General features: G+C 37.5%; 1 protein-coding gene across 1 annotated transcript in view; it reads left to right on the forward strand.

Moving 5' to 3' along the window:
- Nucleotides 1–438: 438 nt before the first annotated feature.
- Nucleotides 439–17,907, forward strand: part of LOC104401492 (gamma-aminobutyric acid receptor subunit gamma-3) — a gene marked incomplete at its 5' end in the record, with an annotated part of 44,973 nt that continues 27,504 nt past the window's right edge. The window contains one exon of the mRNA XM_010022713.1: nt 439–576. Within this exon, the coding sequence (XP_010021015.1) occupies nt 439–576 (138 nt within the window). The remainder of the gene's footprint in view (nt 577–17,907) is intronic.

Here is a 17,907-nt window from a genome sequence, read left to right on the forward strand (position 1 = left end):
CTATTGTCATGTTTAAAACAATCTGTCCTTTTCAATTGTTTACAACTTACACTGGCCCTGCCTTCCTCCTCTTTTTTTCATATTCCAATTGTTTGCACAGCTTCTTCAGAGCATGCATAAAGTACTATACTTCTCTGTTTGGACCTCAAGTTAGTGCAATCAACTGTATCTCTGAAGAGATCTGCTTCTGATAGAACTGATCGGAATTTCTCTCAATTGGAAAGAAACAACAATTGTGAAAAATCACAGTTTTGCCAGTATTATGAGTCTATTTTTTTTCATGTGCCGTATAACTCTTTAGATGAATTATGCAGCCAAACTCACTGAGAAAGCATCAGATTAGGTATTCCCAAATAGCTCAATCAGTGACCAGATACTGTTTTACAGTACTTTTTTCTATGTCATGCAATGTATTCATATATATATATTAATTTCTAGATGGCTACCCTAAAGAGGAAATGATATACAGATGGAGGAAGAACTCTGTGGAGGCTGCTGACCAGAAATCTTGGAGACTCTATCAGTTTGACTTTATGGGTCTCAGAAACACTTCAGAAATTGTGAAAACCTCTGCAGGTAAGAACAATACAAATGGTAGTGCTTGTTTTGGAAAAAAAAAAAAAAAATAAAAATCTCGAAGTATTTGTTCCAACTTTGCTTTCATTCAAGTGCAGCTTGATTTCAATGCATACCAATGTTCGTATTAAAACCTCTGAATTACAAACTTCAAAACTATTGACTTTCTCTAGATTTTTGATATCTTTTTCTGTACTCTTTTAATAATTTCACAAACTGAAGAATAAATGTTAACTTGACATGGCTGCTTGTTAGACACTTGCAGTTACTGTATGATTCTCAGTCCTGAGCTGAGTTTTTTAAACCATTCCTGCATTGAGCTATATGTTTTCACCATAAATTAAAGAGAAAGATTTTGAGCACAATGGTAGGGTAAGTAAAATGAGACACTTTCAATAGTGTCTAATTATTCAGCCACAAGTTTAGTATTTTTCTGAATAGTTCAAAGACACTCTTCGTTTCTCAGTTGATAAATGCCTTTGCTACCAACCTTACCAATTGATTGTAGTTAACATCTAATGATGCCTATTTTATTTCTTCAGAAATCTTGCTGTTTCAAGAACAGCGACATAGGGAAAAAAGGTATATAAATAGAATACATTATTTGAACTGGATAAATTATCATAAAATTCAAGCAATTTTGAATCCATGACTCTACAGTAAGCTCCATGATTACCATTTGTGAGTCTTCTCCCAGCTGCTGAAGGAACCTCCTAGAAGCAACCTTCTGTTTAACTGCTGGTGAATGTTTGAAAATTATTAATTATTTTTTTTCTTCAAAATGTAAGCAGAGCTGTGTTATTCTTTTGGAAATACTGTGAATAATAGCAATAATAAAAAAATTATTAATCTCTGAATCTAATGCTGTTGGGTCATGGCCCACCCACTAACATCAGCAATGTTCTCAGGACTGGATAGCAATTTTTGTAATGAAAAGTCACTAAAGCTTTAGTGGGTATTTTGGGCTCATGGTTTAGCAGCACGTAATGTTGCAAACAGCTCACATGTAGAAGTTGTCTTCTGTTATGGATAAAAATCCTTGTAGTCTGTAAGTTTCTCAGGAATGCAAATTACCCATAAGTTGAACCAGGAGTTGGTGGATAGCAGTCAAGCACAAGATACCAAATCACTAAAGTATCTGTGTATGTGGTTTAACCCCAGCTGGCAACTAAGCCCCACCTAAGCACTCGCTCACTTCTCTAGAGTGGGATGGGAAAGAGAATAAGAAAATTGAAAAGGAGATTACTCATGTGTTGAGATAAAGCCAGTTTAAGAGGTAAAGCAAAAGCCATGCATGCATGCAAGGCAAAACAAGGAATTAATTTGCTGCTTCCCATGGGCAGGCAGGTGTTCAGCCATCTCCAAGAAAGCAGGGCTCCGTCACATATAACAGTGACTTGGCAATACAAACAGCATCACTCCAAACATCCTCCCTTCCTTTTCCCCCCCAGCTTTGTGTGCTGCGCACGACCCCAAATGGTATGGGATATCCCTTGGTTCAGTTGGGTTCAGCTGTCCCAGCTGTGTCCCCTCCCAGCTCCTTGTGTACCCCCAGTCCTCAGTGGTGGGGTGAGGAACAGAAAAGGCCTTGACCGTGTGTAAGCACTGCTCAGCAGTAACAAAATCAGCACAAATCCAAAACATACCCCCCATACTTGCTAGTGTGAAGAAAATTAACTCTATCCCAGTCACGACCATCACAGGAACTCATTGGAAGCAATGGTAGAAATAGGAGACAAAGCCCTGCTCTCCCTGCTTTGTTCATCTGGAGTGATGCCATTGTGAGTTTACATCAAGAGCTGCAAAATACACATGCTGCAAACAGCAATCCTCCACTAACAGGAGATAGATTCAAACCCCTAACATCTTCTTTTGCTTCTGACTTACACCTTTCTGATGATTTGTGACAGTATTCTCACTGAATTGTGTGTTCACCCATAACATGAAAGCTGCCACAGCTTTTTATTCAGCAGTGTTCTGGCTATAATAAAGGGAGGTTGCACTGACCACACGGCAACACACTGCTGTTTTTCCAGAATTTGTTAGTCCTTTCTTGGTAGTAATTCTCACCACAAAATTACTAGATTTAGTACTCAGCAGAGTTCTGTTTTACTTTCAGTCTTTCCAAACCTTTTTCAGACATCTAAATGACTTTTATGTTAATCTAGGGCAATTTCAGAGGTAGGAAGCCAGCTGTCACAAGGAGTGTATTCCTGAAATCTGAGCAAGATGAGAAATGTTGTCATCTCTTATCTTGAACCAGCAGTAGCTTAAAGCATTTCCAGAGAGGTGTGCTTTACTCTTGCAAGAAAAGTATCCTCTTTTACAAATTTTGGCAGCGAGAGAATCTTTTCATTGCCATCTGGAAGAGGTATTCACTTTTTCTTCACGATTTTTTTTTTTTTAATTTCATGCTAAGATACAAACTCAAGCAGATAAACATCTACTGCATATGGTGTTTGCAGGGAATACACAGCAGAAATCACTGTGCCAGTGCCATGGTCATGAACCTTTATCTTACACCCTAAGTAAGCTCTCACTGACAGGTGATAGCAAACTAATTCACAAGTACTGAAGAATTCCCTTGTTGCCATCTGGCAAGATAGTCAGATAATATAGCAAGAGCACTATCTTGCTACAATGTCATATAAGGCTGACAAAGCTAATTAAAGTAGAGGGAATACCAAGCCACCTGTCAGTGATCTGGCGGGGGTGGGGGGGAAAGGAGGAATTGCATTTAAGGAGAAAATCCTCAAATTTTAAAACTGCAAATCAGCCAATGGAAGGGTGACCAGGAAAACAGGAGAGAGGAAGAACATCATCCTTAAAAGTACTCTGTGTGCATTTGCAGGAAAATTGAAGTTTCCAAGTCCTAGACTTCCCAAGTACACTTGGGGGGAGTGAAAAAAAAAACCAACAAAAACCCAAGACCCACCAAAAGCCACCAAAACAGGCTCATAAAGCGTAGAGGACTTCATGAGTGAAGCTCAAGGAGTGAACTCCAGTGTTTCTTGCAATTTTCTGCTGACATTTTCCCCAGGAAAAGTCTATTCTTTTTTAAAGCACTCACTCAGCTTAAATACTGCTAGATAAACACAAAGACTTTGTAGTTACTGAACCTAATTTTTGTTTACCTGAAAACTGCTTTGCATCGTACAAAAATCATGTTTTTGTTCTTCCTCAGACACCTTTAGCCCAGAAGATTTTTGCAGTCCAAAGGAGCCTCTGCATAAATAAGTTCAAGATAATTAATCAGAAATAGAAAACACCATAAAAGTGCCCTTTTTAAAAACCATAATAATTTCAACTTAAGTGTACCAGAGGGAAAGTACCATTTCATGCATTGTGAATAACCCTGAAACATAAATACTGAAACCTAATAAATAGCCATAACTACTGTCATAAAAAGGTACATGCTTGCATACATATAATGGATGGGTGATGATTAGTGGAGTCTGCCTGTCATATGATTTCTAAATTGTGCTTTGTAGTTTGAAATTGCTGTTTCATCAGCTTACATGATGCTCTCTGCCCTATTTCACAGGGCTGCAAAGCAAGGTTAATATCTGTAGTCTCAGATTCAGGTAAAGCTCTTTGGGACAATGCTTAATAGCACCACAATTTAAAGTCCACACTCTGTTGCAGAGGATTTGGTAAATGCAAGTAAAACAAACTACCACAGAACAAAATTAAGAAAGTTTGTCTTTTAAGAAGATGTGAAGACCTACAAAAAGTAGCTATTTGTAGAAGAAGGAAGGAATAGACATGTGCTATAGGGAGGCCAGATTTCACTAGGGGAAACCCCCATCGAGTCATGGGATGGGTCACATGGAGAGAGCAATTAGCAAATGCTCCTTGACTTTGTCAGAAGACCAGCACACTCCCAGAGATTTACCCAGAGGGAAAGACACTCATGCACCTAGCTCTTCTACTAGGTTAGCAAAGAACATCTGGCTTGAGAAACCATTTCAAAATTGGCTTCTGCTTCCTTTTTGCTGTTAAGTGTTTTAACTTAGCTATAGGCACAGAGGGAACAACGAGGTCCCACACAAGGTCCACGCAGCTGTCCAGCCATCACTCCAGAGATCCGTGCTGATGGGACAGGACCACCACCCAGCACAGACATTGGATTTGCAAGGCAAAACCAGGGATGTCCGCATGCAGCTAAGCCCCTCAGCTTGGGAAAAGGGGTTGCAAGAGAAGTGCCAGAGAAGGATGGTCACAAGCTGATCAGGGCAACTGGACTGCCTGGACAGTGAGTGGAAGACAGTGCACAATATGCCATAGCTGCTGAATGTGGTTGTGTCTGTGCGTGTTTGTTTTTAAGGATCTGCTTCAGTCACACCCTCTTCTGTACCAGATAACTGATCTGAAGACATTTGTTTAATGAATATTCACGATACTTTGGGATTTTAAAGTAATTGACATTTTCTAATGTCCCACGGAGTCCTGATGGCACATCAGAGAGTGCTTGTTATTTGTGTGTTCTTCCCAGGGCAAATGTGATTTTTTTTATTATTTTTTTCCCCAAAATACCAATTTCAGTGGGATCCAGCACACGCTACCTCAGTCAGCTGTGCTGCACAGACTGTCTTTAATCAGATGGCATCCTGAAGCAGACAAGTGGAGACTCAGATAAACTGCACCACATCATTTGAAAACAATGCCTATTTTTACCTACCTGGCATTGCAGGAGCTTTGCCCCTTTCAGCAAGGGTATGTCACAGTTGCTTTAGTGGTCAGCCTTTGGTTTACAGCCCTCAGCAGACATACTCTGGCTTCCTATTGATTCTGGACAGTGTCCCCACCTCTTCCAAATACTGTCCTCTTGTGCCCTTATCCTGTCCTGCCTGATGTTTAGTGTGAGTGCAGAAGGAGAGAAAAAGAACATTTTTTTTTCCTGGCATGAATGGAGGAGTGGCTGGATTCCAACATCTCAGAACCTGCTTTCCTCTAATGCCAGACAGTATCTTCTGTGTGTCTGGCATTTGTGTGTGGAAAAAAGTCTGTCTAACACTCCCCAGAGAGAGAGAACAGAAAATGGTTTTTGGTGGGAGAATTCTTCTGTGCTCTGCTCTCTGCCTTTTCAGTTCACACACACCTCCCCTGGCCTTTAAACACTTCCAGATAACAATCCATTCTCACAGTTGTTGAGTCTTGCTTTGTATCGAGTGAATGTAATCATCCTTGTAGCTGTCCTTAGGTTCTTGAAATTTGCAGACTGAATTTTAGTACTTGGAAACCTACAAACCGTGCTTGCATTTGCTTCCAAGGTTCATTAAACCAGGTTTGGGCTTTCTGTCATATAGAAGGAAATCCTAAGAAATTAGGAATCAAGCTAAAATCCTTTGTTTCTACAATCCTGTGTTGAGTCTTGAAGCTGTGTATAAGTTTATTTTTATAGATGGTAGACAGAACCATACAGGGACAGTTGATGCCTGAGGTGCCACCTTTCACCAGATTATGCTGCTCCATCACACTCCTTTCTGCTTTCTCACCTTATCTAAACAAACACACACATACAAATTCTCAGAGTCCTTGTGCATCTTCTGCCCCATTGGCCCTCATCCCCAGTAGCTCCAGCACTGACAAACTAGCAGGTACCAGGAATACACCCTTCAAAGCCCAACTCTCCAGCTCCCATGCTGAAACCTCTGCTTGCTGCCCTCATACAGGCAGACATGCATATGGTACTAGCAATTGCAGATGAGTTTCACTCATCTTTTCTTTCTTACCTGCAGGTCTTCCCACAACTTTGTCCTCAATGAAATCCATCAGACCCAGTACAAGAACATATCCCACCTAGGGCTTTATATAGGTTGCAAAAACTACCTAGTACTTGACAATAATGCCTAGTAGTGATCCACAGAACTGACTCATGGCAAAAATGAATACAATATCTTTTCCCTGTTCATTTTTCATAGTTCATTGTGAAATATGACTCCAACAACACCTTTAAATCCACAATGTTTATACAGCTTAAAATTACTTTGTGTGCAGGACCAGATACACAGCCTGGATTTGAATTGGCTATCATTCCTTGGCTACTTTCAGTGGAACAGAGTAATACTTAAAGTCCTTGCCACTGCAATAATCTCTGGAATAGGGGAGTATTGTAGGACTTAGTTTTTCACAGTAAACACCAATTTACATGAAAGCAGAAAATTAGCCTGATTATAAGAAGATTTAGCAATAATCTTTCTGTTGACAGAAATTTTTATTTCTGATATAGTATTTACAATAAATCAAATACATTTTAGCAGAGATATTCAATAGTGTCTGTATTGACTTTTAAAAGATATTCATATGTCAAATGATAATCAATTAGAATTAATATTTTGAATAAGATGGTTTTTCTAAGAGAAATTTCAAATTTTATTTTTAACAGTAATTCATCTTGCACTGATAATGTAAACTTCATATAATAGATTTTGATAATTTTGTCATTACTTAGGTTAGTAATGTAATAATTAAATAGTTGATTACTAATAATACCTCTATTTATTAAAATGTTTTCCTATGTTGGTTACAAGTTAGACTGACATTTATAGGAATCAAAACTTTCATATTGCCCTGCAAATCCAGCACTTGCCCATCTTGTTACAAGATGTCTCACAAAGCTCATATTAAGACGTCTTCTGAAGAGAATTATTTATAGCTTGATCAATAGTCTACTGCAGTTAATGAAGCTTTTCCCTGATGCTTGCCTGGGATCAGATCCTGAAATGTAGAAGCCTGATACTAGCTATTTAATGTAACTTTTCAGTCCCTAGAAAACTGGACAAAGTTCAGCTTAATGATATACCAGTGGGCTAAGTATAAGATGCTCTGAAAATACCTTTCTTCTGTTCATGAGTAGTACAAAAGATGATTAGAACAAGAGCAGTGGAGTGGATATTATTCCTCTTTGTATTTTGCAAGTTTGGCAGAACCGCACATGTAGCTGGTTTCTTTCTTACGCTTTGCCTTGTGGAGAAAAATGCTCAATGTCCTTTGTATAGACCTGTACTGTTGCAAATGGTGAGAGAGATTAGAAATAAAGTAACTTTACTCTGTGGTAAAAGCAAAAGTAAAAAAAAAAACCAACCAGACAGAGGAAGACACGGAGGCAGGTCTTCACCTGCATTTTCTTCTGAAGGGAAAACTTCAGTAAGAAGCCATTTTTGCCTAAAAAATATATCCGGTTGTCCTCATTAGAGGACCTCAAGTTATCCTTTTTAAAGATTTTCATATTGCATGGAAAAAAAACCCACAGTCTTCTTCCATTAGTTTCTTATCTGATAGTTTCCATGTTTTGGAAATTTTGTATGTGTATAACTTTAACAAGTTCTTGAATGGTGTCCTCATTCACTCATCCTCAGGCAATGTTGTATTTATCACTCCTCTTTGTACATGGAGTGCTGATCTCCTGCTCCCTTCTGCTGGAGTTGCATTGTCTTCCATTCCAGGATAATTCACCAGGAGAGGAAGATGACAGGGTTGACTCTGTTCCCCAGTAACCATAACCCAGAGCTTGGGGTTGTTGATCTGAGCTCTCTTCTGAGTTTGCAAGTGCGGTTGAATGTTTAATAACAATACCAAGAACTACACGAACCCATCTCAGAATTTAGCATGGAGGCTCGCCAAATCACTCACTTGAGAGGTAGGGACTTCGATTTCTTATGTCCTGGTGCTTTAACCAGTAGGACACAAGGTAAAAAGCAGAAGGCTGGTATTGTTTCCATGTTTTGCTAGGAAAAATATTTTGGTTCCTTATTTCAAAAGAACAGAGTAATGAATTCTTCATAGCAACAGAGACCTTCCTAGCAGCCACTTCTCATCTATACTTTTTCCTGCCCAGCTTAGATGACACCATGGAAAGCTGCTGGCTTTCATGGATTCATTCCAAGATGCCCAGCTCTCCCACTTGCTGCAGAGAACCAGGGCAAAACTGTGAGGATGAGTGTGTGGCCAGGCCTTGCCAAGTGAGAAGTTGCACTGCTACATAGGTGATACCAGGTCCTCAGAGGTACAAGCCTTGGTCTGCTGGGCTACATTTATAAAGACAGTAACATGCTGTCTGTGATGGCAAAAGCAGTAGGGAGAGAGGGAAGTATTTCCATAGGAAAGACACCATGACTGCAGTAAAAATAGCTTTACAAGTGCCGTTAATACACAAAATACAAAGTAGAATTGGATCAGTAAGTTGTATTTACTCCTAAAAAGGTACATAGACAGAACATTTGACACAAATTATGAAATATATCTATATTTTACTGCCTACGGTGCCGATGGATGATAATATTTGTGGTATTAATATCACTATAATGCGGATGGAAAGACATATTACATAAGAACTGTGAGCTTCTTTGGATTTAAACAGCTGAGAACAGGTTTCTAGAATTTTCTATTCCAGCACCCCTGGCTTTTATTCCTACTTCTGTGTCATTACACCTCTTTATTGGTGATTTACAGTTGGCTCAATGAAAAGTTTTATATTAATGCAAACTGTGAAGTTCTGGCCTTTGCCCAGGGTTGCTACAATGTTATCTAAAAGTCTTTCACAGGCAGCAATTGCACTTAATTTAAAACTCACAGTATTGCACAGGATATTTTGTATTTTATTCACTGCTGAATCTACAATCTTAATGAGACTTTAAAGATACAGAATGGGATGACTATTCACATGTCGCAGAAAGGTGCTAAGTGTCTTTTTAGATTTTAATTGCTATACTTCAGGAAAAGTGCAGCACAGATCTCTCTAAATTTAGCTTTTACTCTTTCACATTGGGGTGATGTTTCCAAATTTCTTCCACACAGCCACGGATGCTCTTTGCCTTTAGCACCCTTTTCCACGGCTTTTCCTCTGTGGAGAGGAAAATTAAAATTTTCATTCTGGCATGACCCATAAAGACTGGAGTTTGGAAGACTACATTTAGCTATGTTGAAGACTAATGTTGCTCTGCAATCCAGTGGTTTCACAGTACCATCTACATTATCTTTCTTTAACAGAAACAGTCCACAGCTGCTTCTATTCTAGTTGATTTAAGTGTCTGAAACTGCAGTAAGTTCCCTTTAGCTTATACAAGTCTTTCAAGTCTGTCTTGGACCTGAGGACACCCCGCAGTACCCCACAAACAAAACCATGTATGATGTTATACCAAAGCTTATTTTTAGATAAGTATGAAATACAGATTTTCATCTGAGAAGTACAGAGCCACCACCCACATTCTAATTCAAGTCAGTATTAAAGTTAATTGCAGACCTCCTACAAGTAGGAGCAGAGTGAAAAAGACATCTAGAGAGTTTTATGCTGTTCATGTCCACAGCTTCAGGCATGTCTTTTGCTTACTGTAAATGGTGTGCCAAATTATTCCTTCAGTACAATTGGTTCAAAACAGAAATTTTCTTAGAGTAATAAAATAGGAGAATCATAGAAGAATTAGCAAGCAGCTTGAAGAGAAAAAAGTATACTTACCTCATACATTGTTCACTAGATGCAGGTTGCTATGAAGCAGGTAAAGATGTTAAAAGTGTATTGAAATTCCCATACATCTTCCTACTGTAGTTGGACACTTGTCAAAATAATACATATCTTTAGGCAAAGCTGAGGCCATACTTGCAGATCATAATTTTAATCTGGCTTGGTCCATTTTGGTTTGAATTTCTCTCCAGCTAGTCAATTTTTATATAAGGATACCTCCCAGAAAAAGAACCCGTTAAACACATGTCTAGTAATATAAAACATTGATTAAAGTGACTTGTAGTAATACTAGTTTAAGCATTCCCATTCTAAACTCTCTATTTAATCCTTATTCTTCCATTCCTCCACTGAAGACAGAGCATGCCTGTTTGTTTTTCTCAATGCTTCATTCAAAAGGAGGAAAACTTGTAAATGTTGCCTGTTTTAACAGAATAAAGACAGAACCACAGTCAAATGTGAAGAAAACTTTATTGCAGCTTCTTATTTATATGAATAGAGAGATTAATTTCTAGGAATACATCCTGAGCAGCACATGTGAAAAAACCTGAGTCCTTGAACAGGTTTCCAGAGTGTCTGCAAGAATCCCCTCAGCAAACTCTGAACTTCAGGTCACTCCTGGCTTGCACACCTGGATTTTTTTGATTTTTTGATTTTTTTCCTTAACTCAAGCTGCCTCCAAGCTGTGTCTGTTCTTGGGTCAGACATTATCAGAAACCTTCAAGGAGCAATCCTGGGCCATGTTTTCTGCTTGAAGTCACCAGAAATACTGAAGCAGGAAAGCTGCACTGTGTGTTGGGACCATCCTCTTTGCACTGAAGCACATCCTTGGGGAGTACTCTTAATACTGGGCTGACAAAAGCTCCTTCCATCACAATCAGGGACCACTAGCAAACTGTGTTCACACAGAGAGACGTCACACAAATAAAGCATCTGGAAACTGTTTTGGTCTAGACATTCTATAATGTGACTTACAGGTGTAGAAAGTCTGGGTTTAGCCATCTCAGCTAAGATTACAGAAGCCCTTTTAGCTCAGCATTAGTCTTATAATTCATTTCAGGCCCATTGCAAATGGTGCTTAATCCCATCCTCTAACGTGTTTAAAAGTCAGACACATGTTGAGATATACAGAGAACAGGCTTACAGGGTGCTAATAAATACCCTATCATCTAGGAATGGAGGGTTTCTTAAAACTTAATACAAAGTTTTCCCATTCTCACAACCTTAAAATAAAATTGCATTTTAAATGGATTAAATTTTTTGTGCAAACACTGACATTTTTATGAAACTTCATCCCCGCTTCTTAGGACAGAGAAGCTCCAGGGAAGTTCAGAAATTACAGCGAACAATACATTATTCATTGTTCCTCTTTTTGGTAGTTTCTAATTGTCTTTGATATTGAACTGCAATATACCCCCTTTTACCTTACACTCAAAAACATTTCTAAAATATGAGCGCTTCTAGCAGTTTTTCTACATCCAGTTGTACTGGGGAAAGAAAAATTTGCACTTGTAGTTTTATCTAAGATTGAACCAACAATAACATACTGAAAGTTTAAATCCTACTAATACTGGATTAAGCACTGCATTTTAAGGTGACTTGTGAACATTTTTTAATAGTTCCCAAATTCATACATAAATATCCATTTTCCTCCATTGTTTCCCGAAGTGTTTAACAAACTGACAAGAAAAAAATCAGATCTCAAGTGCTACATCTTCTGGAAGTAATAATTTCTTGAAGAATATTGTAAGCATAACTTTGCATACTTAAGGAAAACTGGTGTTCCTACTGCTGAAAAAAATAGAGTGTTTTGAAGACTTCAGTCCACCATTTTCCTGAGTTAATCTCTCTTTGACTGTAAGATATTTGTACAGCCCTATAAGTAGTATTTGGAAGTGTTATCTGGTACTGATGCTGGCTCAGAAAAAAAGACAGAAAATGAATTTATTGTCTGCTTATTGTAAGCTTCAAGCTGGTCCTCTAAAGTAATATAAGATGCTGTTACCATTTTCAGCTTTTCTTCAGAAAGCTGTTGTGAAAGGCAGTGACAATGAACTAGTTTTAGCATTATGTATTTCAGAAACACCTTCATCTCATTATCCCATCTGAATTTCTGTAAAGAAGGCCATAAGTCATTTCAGAGTAGAAATGAGTAAGAAAATGAAAAGAAGAATGTTGAAGATTTTTTTATTGCATTTATGCTTTTGATTCATGTAGTTCATAAATATTTGAGTACTTTAACACCTGGGTTTGTCATTTTTGTTACCTTGGTTTTGCTTTGTTCTTAAAGTCATTTGTTATTCTCCTATTTAGGAAAGCTGTCACCCAGTTAAAGCACAGACAGTGCAGTTGTGGCCAATATATTATTAGGAGGTTTTTAATAATTGTGTTGTTAAATTATTTATTGAAGCTATTCAACAAGTACTAAACAAATAACAGCAATCCATTTGGCAATACTCAAGGTCAGTTTGAGAATGATACATTCATCAAAAGGGGATGAAGTTTTTTTAGCCCATCACATTTCTTAATTACAATCTTAAAATTTTTATAATAGGATGAGGTTAAATAAATGTACAGTTTATGGCTCTTGGTATTGGATCAAAACCACCACAGACACACTGTAAATAGTAGTAATCACTTATAATCTCACTATACTCATTTAGATGTCATCAAAAATATTGGGTTATCTCTGCTTTGACCAGTTTTATGCCAGTTTGACTGCAACATGCCAGAGCCAGCTTGCCTTTTCACCTATAACCTTCTGGCCTCTCCTCTTGTTTCTTTTTGTAACTTCCCTCTTCTTTGTCCTAAAGACTATTTCCTCTGAGTACTACTGTCCTTCCATTAATGCAGGCTTGGGGCTTTGCTTTTACTTTCATTTGAATTCATGCTGGAATAAGAACATTATTTTTCTGTGATCATTTGACACAGACCTCCTGCCTTGTTTTTGGTTTTGTTTTTTTTTTTTTTAAGTCAGACCTTTGCCAGGGCCCTGAGGAAAGTCTCAAAGAAAGCTCATTAATGAACTATTAATGAAAGAGTCACAATATTGGTGTTTGGAATGAGGAGTCTTCGAAGGATGAGAAAATAGTTCTGGAATGCAACAGAAATACATCAACAAAGTGTCTAGGATTCCCTTTTGTAAAATCCTAATTCTGCTATTCTAAGGAAGAAATGGGATTCTCAGATAGTTAGCAGATCTTTATTGGAACAGGGACAATTGCAGAGATTGAGTAAATTCTCAGGAATCAGGTCCCTGTAAACTAACTCATTTCAGCATTTCAGGAACAGCAGGATCAGCAGACTTCCCTCTCCTTTGTGTCCATCATTAACATAGTAATGCCAACCAAGAACCTTAGGAAAAACAGATGTCACCTTTTGAATCACATAGGTAGCTCTTGTCTATCCAGACACAGACTGCTGCACTCTGCAGTCAGCAGAGTGATGGTAATCAAGCATTACCAGCCTCAAACTCAGCGATGCATATGTCTTTCCTTACTTAGTAGTATATTTCCCTTGGCAATCTGCTGTGTCAAGCAAGGGTTAAGGCCACAGATCTTCATGTGGATTCAACAAAGTCAGAAACTGACATAACTTTAGTGATTCCTTTTTGTCTATCAATGAGGTTTCTTCTGAAAGCAATCAGAAGGCATCCTACTGAGGAGTCAAAATTCAGTGTGGTAATATGCATCATGAAAGGCTTTATTTTTTTCAGTTTAGAAATTCTCTTTATTTTTTACCTTACCTATTTCCAATTCTCTTCTGCTAGGGAACTGCTGTTACTGCTATTCTGAATCAGAACTGACTCAAACTACTCACAGTTTGACAATAGGCAAAAATAGCAATATTTCAACCTGATTCACTTTCGTCAGGGTACTTTGTTTTTCCCCTTGCCTACCCTGTTCATATTATGGAACAGTTATCAACACTGGATATTTAAATCACTTTCTATCAAAAAAAAGAAAATCAAACCTACTTTTAAAGGATTGCATTAGAAAGTGAACTTTTTAAGGTTTTCTTCCCTCCTCTTTCTATTTTTTTCTTCTTGTTTATTTGTTTTGTTTGTTTGTTTGTTTTGGGGTTTTTTTTTGAGGGAGAATGTTTGGTTGGGGTTTCTTTTAATTATTATTTTTGTCTTCTGATGCCTGCAATTTTTCATGCTATAAAATCAATACATGAGTTTGGTAAACTGCTGAAAAGGTAGACTGTCTTCTATGTTCACACAACTTGTAAGGACCTTTGTGGAATGTGATCTATGGATAGATATATATTATAGGAACACAACCTACAATCAGGAAAACAAGAAGAAAGAGTGGAGATGGGGAACGTGTTCTCTCTTCCCCTGAATCTAGTGTGATAACTTCGGTTTAAGGGGGATGTAAAAAGAATAGCTAACAGGTATGTAATACTTACTTAAAATTATTTTATCAAAGTTTACATGACTTCATAAAAAGGTAAGAGAACATTCTAACTATTTAGGATTTAAATGTACTGATTACCTACTATAGCTATATTTATGCCTTTTTTTTTATTGAAAGAACTGAGCATGAAAAGATCTATATATTTGGAGGCTGGAAGAAACAGAGAAAGGAAAGGTTTACTTGCTCAGCTGCAATATATAAACTTTAAGATCTGCATTTAGTTCCTCTTAAATATGCTTAAATAAAAGACAGAGGAAAGCAAGCAAACAAACAAAAAGCCCAGGAAAACCTCTTTATAACAGTGTCTGTGGAAATAAACATGGACTATTTTTCTTGATGATAAACCACAGTTTTTTTTCTCTGCAATTCCATGTCAATACAGCCTCAAACACTAGTATTACAGGATCTGATAATTTCCAGAACTTTTACTAAGTTGACAGCCTTAGCCTTAGTAATGAAAAGTGGCAGTTTTATTAATCGAACATGTTCAGCCACCCAAACATCATTAAAACTTGATATAAACTTATAGTGCAAATGCTTGAACACCTGGAAATACCTCTTTGAAATATTGGCTTAATGGTAAGTGAAGTGTCAAGAAGATATCCAACCCACTTCTCCCTTTTTCTTTAATTATGCAATCCAAAAATGTAAATCATAAACCAGCCTGTTCTGACATTTACAAGGCTATGGTCCAGTCTTCTGTTTGTCCATTTAAATAGCTACATTCTAAGCAGTTTTGGTTAGAATTCATTGCTTCTTGTTCAAAGCACATGACCAATGGAAGAAATTATGTTTCCAAAAGATTTGACTCCATAAGTAAAACAAGAAAGAGTTGAAATAATACAAAATTATGGAAGTAGATTTATACTGAAATGAATAATTTTGAGGAAGAGGCCTAATGAAGTTTAAAATGTCCTCACTCCACCGATGAGGTCCCTTTGTGAATTAAGAAATGCAAGGAAGATCTTGCACCTTAGAGATAATAAATCCAGAGTAACAACTTTCCAGGGAAAATACCTTACCTCATTCTGTGCTTGAAGAGTTTGTGGGCCCAGACCAGGCTCCGTCTGGTCAAGAGATTGCACTGAAGGACAAACATAAAAAACACCCTGTAGAGCCAGAAGGAAAGAAATCCACTTTTCCAGGTCATATTTTTCTCCAAACTTGATTAACCTAAAAGCATGCCTCATTTGGTGATTTTGCCTCGTTACTGTTCACAGTCCATTAATAAACACATTAAACAACCTTAAAAAAAAAAAATAAAAAAAAAAAACAAAGGAAGACAGAGCTGGGAAATGATGAAGATCTAAAAGCTCACATCAGGGGACTGGGACTGGTTGGACACTAATACCCAGGGAGAGGCAAAGTGGTAAAGCTGGGACTAACAGCTCTTGAGAGGATGGCAAAGGAAAACAGAAGGAGCTTGAGGAAGGCTGGACAAGAAAACTTCTGCCATAGGAAATGAAGCCATGCACTGTAGGAAAGACTGGGACATGGGAAAGAAAGAAAATGGCAGGGATGAGGAGGCTGGGACTGGGATGAGAAGCTGGTGAGCTGGTGCTGGAGCTGTTTGCACAAACTAGCTAGAAAATCAGAGCTGTTAATGAGAAAAGGCTTTGGACAAAGGCAGAATATATTAAGCTTTGCTTAATGTTGCTGTTCAGAGCCTGGAAGGGAGTCCAAGACCCTCAGATCTCACTAATTATCCATTGTCAACAAAATTCTTATGAACCCATTGCAAAATATCTGTGTTTTGTCCATTTCTGGAATTAGGTACCAAATGATCACAGACAGTATCAGTCACTGAGCTAAGGTGTCAGTAAGGCTGCAGGATGGCCTACAAATACAGTAAGGAAAGAAAATGTTGAAGAGAACCTTTTTATTCCATCAGGAAATGGATAAATTCAATACAGGCCATTGAATATAGTAAAACATTGGGTGAAAGTCAAGAAACAAGGCTGCTTGTTTTATCACAACCAACCAACATCCTAAATGCAACAGCCACAAAGGTTTGACCATTTTGGCTTTTGTCATTCATTGCTATCTGGAAGGCACTTCCAAAAATGTAATATTCCCTGTTGGCAGGGCTTCAGGCTTTGTAAGACTTGATAGCCTCCTGCAGGGAAAATCAAGGCAGTCTGCATTAACAATGCACTGCTCTGTACTGAAAGACCTCTGCAAAACACAGGGAACAAAAAGGAAGGTTTCAGCTTTTAGCATTGTAGTCTTTCGGTTTTGACATGAACTTGTTTAAGGGGTTACCCTATGTAATCACTGCAAGAGGCAACACGAAGAATCCCTTTTCGCAGGACATGCTAATATACGAGAATGACACTTTACCTGCAAGAGAAGTCTTACAAGGGAAAAGATGTACAACTAACAACTGAAAAGAGATCATGTCAGATTTAGAGCTTTAGATTAAGTTTTAGATTTAGAGCTATTCTTGCTTATATCCATCCAAGCCTTTTATTATATTAAAATATTGTAGGTAGATTAGAAGCTCCAGATCCTGGGTTGCCTGCCTGTAATAAGGAATAATCCTGGCTGTCTTGGCCTCCCTGTCTTTTTTATTTTTATTTTCTTTCTTTTTTTATTTTTATTTTTTAATTTTATTTTTATTTTTAATCTGAATAATTATGAGGTTATGTAAAAATCCATTCAAGGATGGAGTAGATATATAACCACAAACTAAGTATATCATTTAACAACTGCAAGGTTCAGAGGGTAGGATGGCAAGTAACGAATATATACACCAAGTTTCACCAAATCATATTCTTACAGTCTTGAGCTGCTAACTTCATATATTGCTTCAGTCCAATGAGTTACCTTTCATGTTTATGTATTTTCACATCTAAGGAACAGCATCAGAAATGTTTTTATAATACTTTCTACTACATTAAATCATCTAGGCCTTGATTAAACCACTTAAAATTAATAATTCAGGGATAGTATCATAAAAGATATCACAAGAATAGGAAGATATTTCTGAGTGCTCATGGGAACTAATTACATTTGCCATTTCTGGTGGAGACATGCATGTTATCTTGTAAAACTACAGGTCACTATGGCTGGGATTTAGATTACAACATTATTTATCAGTGCAATTGGCTTCATCAAAAAGCCATGTTTAATTATTTAAAGAACAAATTGTGGGTTTTGACATTAAAAATTAAACGTATAGAAAAATGCCGAAGTGATAATTTTCAAAGTAAATCTTAGACTAAAAGGTTGTGTACTACAGGGGAAAAAAAGTATATGATAGGTTAAAATGGAGCAAAATTGCGTATATCTCTTTGCTTAAAATAGAAAAAGAATCATAATAAGGAAATAATGAAACAGAAATGAACACTGCTTGAGAATAAGTAGCTCCAGCTGAAGTAAACCATGTAGAAGAAGGTTAATTCAAGGAGAAAAGCAAGGAGGAAGTGACTAAAGGTTTCATAACTGAAT

This window comes from Nestor notabilis, unplaced genomic scaffold, assembly GCF_000696875.1.
Source record: "Nestor notabilis isolate BGI_N333 unplaced genomic scaffold, ASM69687v1 scaffold11219, whole genome shotgun sequence".
Lineage (NCBI taxonomy): Eukaryota > Metazoa > Chordata > Aves > Psittaciformes > Psittacidae > Nestor > Nestor notabilis.